The sequence below is a fragment of the Perna viridis genome, chromosome 7 (assembly GCF_037379345.1).
Source record: "Perna viridis isolate PV_CMFRI_1.1 ecotype Kerala chromosome 7, ASM3737934v1, whole genome shotgun sequence".
NCBI lineage: Eukaryota > Metazoa > Mollusca > Bivalvia > Mytilida > Mytilidae > Perna > Perna viridis.
The window spans coordinates 19,305,941-19,315,320 of NC_142451.1; the positions used below are offsets into that span (position 1 = coordinate 19,305,941).

The 9,380-nt window shown below is 32.2% G+C and overlaps 2 protein-coding genes across 10 annotated transcripts in view; one reads left to right on the top strand and one right to left on the bottom strand.

Moving 5' to 3' along the window:
* LOC148611691 (axonemal dynein light chain domain-containing protein 1-like) overlaps positions 1-1,643 on the bottom strand; it is a 23,786-nt gene extending 22,143 nt beyond the window's left edge. For all 9 annotated transcript variants that reach the window (XM_088592485.1, XM_088592481.1, XM_088592486.1 and 6 more), the window contains exons 1-2: positions 1,599-1,643; positions 144-238 (exon numbers count right to left, since the gene is read on the bottom strand). In XM_088592485.1, coding sequence (XP_088448611.1) covers positions 144-222 — 79 coding nt within the window. In that variant the 5' untranslated portion in view covers positions 223-238; positions 1,599-1,643. The remainder of the gene's footprint in view (positions 1-143; positions 239-1,598) is intronic.
* Positions 1,618-7,725, top strand: LOC148611692 (surfeit locus protein 2-like). The gene is made up of 6 exons (XM_088592492.1): positions 1,618-1,759; positions 4,558-4,712; positions 6,091-6,194; positions 6,695-6,844; positions 7,195-7,400; positions 7,667-7,725. The coding sequence occupies exons 1-6, from the start codon at positions 1,658-1,660 to the stop codon at positions 7,700-7,702; spliced, it is 753 nt and encodes a 250-aa protein (XP_088448618.1). The 5' UTR covers positions 1,618-1,657; the 3' UTR covers positions 7,703-7,725.
* The last annotated feature ends 1,655 nt before the right edge of the window (positions 7,726-9,380 follow it).

The window sequence follows — 9,380 nt, forward strand, 5'->3', positions numbered from 1 at the left end:
GACCAAAGACTGACATACATGTATCAAAATATGTATGGTTGAGAGGCCTGTAAAAAAAAGTCCAGCATATAAATATTAATTTTGATGTATATATTTGTAAATTAAAAACTCTTACATAAAACCTCAATAACAGTCATGCCTACCTTCAGTTGGAACAAGAGCTCTTGAGTCTGAGGGGCCCCCGTGAGGACCCCCAGTATTTGGTGCTACTGCTGCACTCATGCTTCAGCTGTTATCTCTACAAATAAAACAAAAAAAGATACAAGGTCATTATAAAGTCAATACGTAAAATGATACACTGAATTGAGTAATAGCATAGTATTGTTGTATCTATTGAAACAATCTAAAGCCATCTTTTTCTACTACACATACATTGTTGTAACTTAACATGGAAAACAGAAAAATTAAGTAAGTTGGAAATGACCAACTGATGAATTAAAAGAAATGTTTATGCTTAATTTACATATTTATAAAGAAAGTTGAATTAACATGTAACTAGAAAAACTGTGAGCAATGCTAACATAATTGATATCCCACTCCCACATTTGATAAAATATTACATGGACCTTTTAATTTGGAAAAGAGGAAGTGCACAATTGGACATATATGAAAAAAATATGTGAAAATCAAAGATCAGATACACTGTATACTATGCTGCTCCCCCCGAAAAAATCTGAAAGATGACAGAAAAGATTGAAGGGGTTTCAAAAATTATATTCTTTATTTAAGTTTCGATCACTTTCCATGAAAGACCCTGTTTTGTTGACATTTTGAACCTTAATACAGAGTAGGAAGAGCTTGTTACTTTTGGTATGGAACTGAAACGATTTTTAAAACTGGAATCTATCAGAATATTTCAAAATTCCACTGAAAAATTACGTGTCAGCTACCCTTCCTTTCCAAAAGAAACAAACTCCGCCTACTTTCTATTACGATTCAAAATGTCAACAAAACAGGGTCTTTCGTGGAAAATGATTGAAACTTCAATAAAAAATATAATTTTTGTAGCAATTTTGGTATCAGCATACAGGAAAATGATTCCAGAATTGAACTTGGTAGGGGTGACATGCACAATTTCAACTTGAAAGTTGTTACCAGCGGTTGAAGGGCGGTACCGCTGAATCTCAACCTTTTTGTATGGCACATCATTCTGACCACAACCCGACATATCAATATCCAAATGAAAAAGAGGAGGGTTTCAGGGTCTGAGGAAATTCGGACTAGACTCGTCTAGAGTGTCAAATCATACTCTCCTGTTACAACTTCTTGCTGATATCTTTATTTTGTGACTGCATTGGATTGACAGTGAAAATTTCATTTGTCAACAAAGACGAGAAAACAAATTTTTTTATAGATGTCAGATGAGAAGACATAAAATGTACTATTAGTTTGTTATCAACCGTCCAAGAGAACTTTTCTTGACTTGACTTCTTGACGACTTGAGCTTACGAAGTGAGAATAGATTACACCCCTAATTTCGTAGCGGTATAACATATCTAACAGGTCATAAACATTATGCTGGAATGATTTTACGACTAACATCACAATTTTGTTAAAGAATCTGCACTTCAATCAACGGTGCACAGATTTAAACTTACTTCACTCGCCATTTTAATTTACATGTCGTCATGGAAAGCGGAAACGGAAGTACACAAATATGGCAGCCCCCATGAAAAACATGGATAAATTAGTGACAGAAGACATTCAGAAAATTTTAGATAAATTTGGCACATTTACAGTTCAAGATGCAAGAGAAAAGGTTATTTATACACAACATTTTCCAGATTTTAGTTCAATCTGCTAAATATATAAAAAATAAATAATTTTGTTTAGAGTAAAAATAAAGCGGTGAAAACTGAAGTGCAAGCTGGAAAATCTGTGAAACTTTCGGGCTAGGCTAGGTATCTGGAAACGTGGACACATGTGGGGATCGAATGTTCTAGGGCTGAACCACTCGGCCACCCTGCCTCTTGTATCTAATGGTGTCAATCGATACTATGCTCTTAAACAGGTGAACAAAGTCTTCAGAAAGTTCAGTTTAATATGACTATGAGGAAAGCTCTGGAAGAAACATTTGAATTCAAACACCTACACCCTTTTACAATTTTTGTTGGCTCTGTTATTATTAACTTCCTAAATGGTAAAACTTTAAATGATGTATGTTTTTCATTTTCCTTATGCATTCTCCGTTTGTCATGGTCTGAAATACAAATATAGATAAATATGGGCTGAAATGTATGGTTTTGGTAAGGAATTATTGGTTGTCATTGTCCAAAATGTCTTTTGACCATATTATCAGGTATTATTAACCTGATTAGGTTATTTTCCTAAACATTCAGGTGCCATGTTTTGACCATCTGTATATTGGTAAAAGTTAAGATTTGATTTGTATTTAATCATCGATGCTAGCTAATGTTTTATGTGACTGGTTTGGTTCTCAATTGCAATTTATCAGGTATACGGGAATGAAGCTGCCATGATGCTATTTTTTAGCTCCCAATTTTATTTGCACAAACCAGATATTGGTGGTATTTCTGACCATAAGTATACTGAACCCAGTTGATAATAAAACCATTAATGCTCCCTTTGGGACCATAAAAAGTTACTTTTCATTATGAGAAAGATAAACCATTGCTACCAAGGATCAGATCCTAGGCCAGTGACAAACTGTTTTGGCAAAACAAAATATTCCTTTAGCCCAGTAAATTACATGTAATGGCCTATTAATCTTTACTGCCTATTACAATGCAGGTAGGCCATTGATCCTGCCACAAGTGTTTTAAGGGCAAAGTAATAAGCCAAAGAAGCCCAATCTATGCTACAGTTTTATTTATGAGAATGGACCACTAGCCACATTATTTAATTGCTGGTTTCATTGTAATATTTTACCATTGCATACATGTAATATATCTCTTAATATTCAAAGCATCATAAATGCTCATTGCTGCAATACATTTTCAGCTCACCTGGCCTGAAGGTGAGCTTTTGCCATCACTTGGCATCCATCAGCTTCCATCGTCTTTGTGATTGTCGTCTGTTAACAATTTTTCAAAAATTATTTCCTCTAAAACTACTTAGCAGAATTATATGAAAGGGTGCAACAGATGTTCCCTAGGGTATAAAATGATATTTGATCCGTTAATAACATGGCCTCCTTTACTATTTTTAAACTACAGGGGTCAAGTCACCAATTTCTACATATATATCTCGAAAACTAAGAGATATTTGAAAATAGATGTGACTTTTCTCTTCTAAGCTCCAAGAGTTCTACAAAAGTCTTCATTGGGTCAAAGAGTAATCAAGGGAACCAAGGTTATAGCAGTAATCAAAAGAATGCAATTCAGGGACAAAGACCAGACATGGAAGAGTAATCAAGGGAACCAAGGTTATAGTGGTAACTAAAAGAATTTAATTCAGGGACAAAGACCAGACATGGAAGAGTAATCAAGGGAAACAAGGTTATATCAGTAATCAAAAGAATGTAATCCAGGGAAAAAGACCAGACATGGAAAACAGACATACACAACAAAGAACATAAAGTAACTAAAATCATACATACAAAATAACAAAAGCAAATGAGCAACTCAGACTCCACTATAAACTGGGAGCGTGGATCAAACTATGATAGATAAAAAAAACTTTATTTGATGAAATAATTCTTATGATAAGGCTTGCTATAGTATAATATGTCATCAAAGCTGTAGGACATCTTCTTGTTAATTTTTTTGCCCTTAAAGGGCAAACATTGAACCAGGTAAAGGATGGAGGTTCATGGCAGCCTCTAGTTTGAATGGACTTTGGACCTTATAAATCTCATTAAAGCAAAGTACCATTCCCAAACATTTTCATTTTAAACTTGGAACTCTTTTGATTTTTTACACTTTTGAATCTATTGTTCATGTATAGGTTGAAGGAAAGAAAATTGAAAAAGCTACTTCAGAATCTTTAAAAAATGTTCATGGTTTCAATTTCTACAAGAAAGTTATACTAAACTAGAAAAAATGTGGGCAATGTCACAAACTTGATACCCCACTCCCCTATTTGATAACATGCACCTTTTGTTTTGCTACCCCAAATTTGATTTGGATAAAAATCTAGAATAAGAGGTGCACAATTGGAATATGTATAATACAGTATTATAGATTCTGTGAAAGTTTCATTCAATTCCACTCTGTGGTGTAGGAGGTGTAACATAAGAAGTTGACCCCCATTAGGTAACGAAAGGAAGAAAGGGAGGAAGAACAAATGAATACCCCTTTCACTATATACCCACCAATTTATGGGGGGGGGTCTAATAATAAATGTTACAATCACAATATTTATAGAACCACTTTGAATGAAAACAGATAAAAAGGTATAATGATTCTTTTGCAGACCCTGCAAGACAATTCAATATAGCAGTTATTTAAAATTGTTCGGATTATTGTTATTGGATTTGAAGCATTGTACTCATGTTACATGTTTATCTTCAATATAATAAATCTTTCACTAGTAATTAACATTTTCTTCTTGAGCATCCTGAGAAACAATTTTTGTTATTATAACTTCATTTTATAGATACGTTGTGAATTATCTGGTCATGAGATGCCATGTCGTCTTGATGCTTTAGAAAACTATATTAATGGTAAAAAGTTTAAGAAGCTGATAGAAAAACACCAATATAAGAGCCCTTCAACACAGCATCTGGTTCAGAGTAATAAAAGAGGAAGAAGGTATGCACTTTCAGATTTAGCAATGAAAACTTCCATGTGAAAAGGATTTATTCTATTTCTTTTAAGGTTGTTGAGTCATTAAAACAGTATTGTAATTTTATGGTTTTTACTACAATAAGTAAAAATTTACAATTTAATGAATAATACCTTAATTTTCAAGATTATTTTATGATACAATAATACATTAACTGCTGATTTCTGGTATGTTGACATTTTTAATACTAATAATGCAATTGTAAAAAAAAATGCCATGTTTGTTTTATTATTTTTACAGATTTCATTCTAATTTATATTAAAAATACTGTGAGCAAGCTCTCAAGGAGAATACCCCTGCTTCATATGAAGTTAAATATATAAAAACCCTTAAGTTCAGTTATTTCCCTTTGGAGTCCTCTGACAGTAGCCATATTCCTTCATGTTCCTGTAAAGTTTCATCAAAATCCCTTGAGCAGTTTAGGAGGAGAGGAGCTTATGAGGTTTTAACATGTAAAATCCTCAAGTTGGATTCTCTCCCTTTGGAGTCCTCCAACAGTAACTATTCCTTTATGCTTAGTGATTTTGTTAAACCTTATATTACAGCCAAATATTAGCTGTTTCCCCTGGAGACATTTCCCAAAATGTTGAAAAATATTTTCTCAAAGGGAGGAAAATTCCCAGTTGTTCCTGGAGAAGTTATTTCTTGCCCGGTACTTTGTTCACTTCTAGGGAATGTTTTTTTAAGCAAGTCATAACCTAATGAATATTGGGAATAGGTATTTATCAGTTCAGTATAGGTTTTCATTTCCAGATTGGCATATGACACGTTTCTGTCTCTGTAAAATATTTTCCCAATGTGTTGAAAATACGGCAAAAATTTTCACAAAATAAAAGGTTGGGGCTGCTTTTAAAACAAGAAACAAAATCACGGATGTATATCTACACATGATGCTTAACCTTCCTTGAAAATTTCATCAAAATCCCATGAGTGGTTTAGGAGTTGAGTTGACAGGAATTGTGGACAGACAGACAGGGGGTATTGAAAATACATTTGTTGTTTTAAAGTGAAGCCTGTCTAAACAGAACCCTTAATAATCCTAAAACATGTCTAAACCAGATTCTTTTAATGTACCTTTATATTAATTTGCATGTATTTTGAACCTTGGTATAATGAATACCTCTCTAAACTGAACACATTTTAAAGTAATAAGAGGTTTGGTATAGACAGGTTTACTGTATATGCATTGGGTCTTGTATTTGTAGAAACTTGAAATAAATTTAAATTCGTTATAAAACCAACTTAGAATAGGGACAGAAATTTGGATTGAAGTTGATTTTCAAAAGGAGCCTGAATTTGCCACAATCATCTCCATGTTCATAGACTTGCTTTATTTTATTTCAGTCATCAGTTATTTTGTACTTTAACCTTAAGACATCTCAATAATACTCCAGCACACATACAACGCCATCTAGAGGGTAGGAGATTTAAGAAAGCTTTAAAGAGGTGTGAGTAGAAGAAAGTAATATTAAGTATGAATGATTTAAACTATTTACAGGTACTATGAAAAAGCATTCTATTTAATACAATAGAAACTACTGTAACATGTTAAAAGTAGTTATGGCTTATTTCTTGGTTGATGAAAAAGGTACAAAAAAATAGTACACTTTTAGAAGAAGCGTCATATCATTTCTAACAAAAAATTTGAAAAAACGAAATTTTCAATTTTGCAGAAATCTCAAAATTTTTAAGTATGTTTTAACTAAAGATGACAAGGACATTCTAAATATCTTTGTTAATTTGACTACAAAAATAGTTTTATGAATCACTCATAAAAAGTTAATTATGTAAAAGCAATTTAAAACCTACAAATGATTTGTCGTTCTACATTTATTTCTGAACAAAAAGTATATCATATCAGATTCTGTTCTGTCATTGAAATTTTATCACCACCAGAAATCATATGAATGAACTTCAAGTAATCATATAACTTAAACACCATTTTCAGGGGAAGAATGTCAGATAACTGGTGAAACCTTTAAACCTTTTACGAAGAGACAGAAACAGGATTTTTCTGACTCTGAAATAAAGTCCGACGCAGGTGACAGTTATCATAGCAAGGAGGAGGATCAGGACAATCTTAGTGATCTTTATCCAGGTAGTTCCTTTTCTAATCTAGAGTTTTTTTGTGTATTTTTATACCATGTAAAAAGTTACACGATTCAGTATTAAAGTTGTGCATCTACCATTTTAGTGATTTGGTTTTTGAACTGGTGTGGTTTTGAATTTTAGAACTATTTTGTAAAGGAATACACTTCAATTTTATTTAGTTGGAGGGAGGCAATAAAAACATAAACTTTTGTAAATAAACCTGAACTATCTATTAATGACTTATTAATTATGGGTTCGCTTTTGTTTTGAATCTTGCTAAGATTATTTGTCATTTTTTATTAACAAATAGTTGCGTTCAAGAAAATGTTTTAATTAGCACTCTTTATCCAATGGTAGATGAAAGTGAAGATGAAGAGGAAGAAGATGAAATTGAAGATGAAATTGAAGATGAAGATGACAGGTTAAAACCTTCCACATCTAATGCAGACTCAGATTATGACTTTGATGAAATAGACACAGAGAATAAACCACAAGTTGAAAATCTAACATCTAAATGCAAGACAGCAGAACCTGCTAAAAAAACACAGAAAAGAAAACTGAAGGTGAGAATCATGGCACAGGTAGATAAAAATATCAAAGAACAAACAAACAATATTCAACATGCAGTTATCAAACTTCTTTTGACTATTTCATCATTTTTGTTCTCCTATTTTATCCTTAGCTCCTTGTGTATTCACTTTTGCTATGTGTATTTTGTGTCATTTTATAATTTGTTGATGTTATTAAACTATGTTAAAACAGTTTGGTCATTAGATGTGAAAGTATATCTTGTATCTATTCTGAACTCTGATTTTGTTTTGTTTTTCAGACACAGCACAAGAAGCCAAAGAAAGCAAAAACTTGAAAAATAAAGTTGTAATAATACAAGTATTGCTTTTTATTATGATTCTGTCTGAGATTTAGATGAATACTTGCATTTTCTTTAACGAAACATAAATTATGTAATCATTTAATTAAGATATGTCAAATATTTCCTGATTGATCCTTCATATGCTTCCCTCTGTTTTGAACATTAAAAACATGTATGGGAATTTTTCCTGTGCACTTGAAATGATTTTTTATGTTGTTTAAATTAAAAAGAGTCGACATAATATTAAAGCATAGAGTATAATGAATCCAATTAGAAACTTGTCACAGTGAACTTGTGAAAAGTACGAAAATTTGTGACCTTCTTTCCTTAATGGTTAATAGTCCAGTCAAATCTAACAAAATTTTGCCCTAAATGCAAACAAATAAAAACAGAAGATATTTAAGATCTAAGCTGTAGCATTATGACCAAAATAAGCACAGAAAAATGTCTAACTAAATCTAACATGCAGAAACCTCAAAATAAGCATTTCAAATTCCATTGGAGAGGGGATATAATCCTGTAAAAATGGTTAAGAGTAATCAAGGGAACCAAGGTTATAGCAGTAATCAAAAGAATGCAATCCAGGGACAAAGACCAGACATGGAAAACAGACATACACAACAAAGAACAAAATCATACAAAGTAACAAAAGCAAATGAGCAACTCGGACTCAACTAAAAACTGGGAGCATGGACCAGGTGCACCAGTAGGGTAAGCGTCCTCTGCTTTTCTAGAAACACCTGCCGAGCGGCTCATAAAATTTGATACAAAATCATAATTATGCCTTATCTGATAAATAAAATGTGGTTATAGTAGACATTTTAGCTTTAATTGGAGGATCATAGACATTTTTTGCATTAATTTAGGTCATATTTCAATCAAAACATTTTCTGTTGCAATTTGTTTAAGTTTGAAATCTATTTTGACAAGACTACAATACCTATAACTTTAAAGTATTTTAATTTTACAAGATAACTGAACATACAACACACACCATGACAAACAAGATTTGTAGAGTATTGCATGTGGCAAATAATTGATCGTTGTCTTACTCTGATTAGTAGGGTTGTGGACTTTATATCTTGGGTTATTATACAAATCTCTTCTTTTAATCTGTGATTGTTACAGTATTTTTCTCTGCCTTAGTGTGAATAAGATTTTAGAATAAATGGTCTTAGACTCTTAGGTACAGTAATCTGAAGGTCATTAGTATTCAAAGCCTGTAACTTTCTCAAAAACCAGCAAAGTGGAAAAAGCTTAAATCACCAATTTCACATTGTCACGCATGAGAAATGAATGTGAACAGTTCAATACTATAAGTCAAGCACTACAAACTGATCATGAATGGAGGATGTTAAGGATCTTGAACCACTAAGTAGCTTTTCAGTTCATTTTTATAACTTTTTCAATAACTACCAAAAAATGATACTGTAAACCAACTAATCTTGTGAGCACCAAATTTGCACAAAATTAAATCTCGGCAATTATGCTTACGCATCACTCTGAATTCGTGAGATAAAGTACCATACATTTTTGAAGTTAAAAAATAAACTTGTTACAGTGTTAAATACAACATCCTCAATAACTAATAGATTGTTAATCTTTGATTGTCTACAAATTGAGGAAAATTGGTAGAAATCTTAATGTGTTCACTTCAATGATAAAATGCATA

Excerpts from the sequence above, each read along its gene's own strand:
- LOC148611692 (XM_088592492.1), top strand. The coding sequence starts at position 1,658 with ATGGCAGCCCCCATGAAAAACATGGATAAATTAGTGACAGAAGACATT. Across the intron at positions 1,760-4,557 it reads TTCAAGATGCAAGAGAAAAG|ATACGTTGTGAATTATCTGG; the intron begins GTTATTTATACA and ends TTCATTTTATAG. Across the intron at positions 6,845-7,194 it reads TCTTAGTGATCTTTATCCAG|ATGAAAGTGAAGATGAAGAG; the intron begins GTAGTTCCTTTT and ends ATCCAATGGTAG.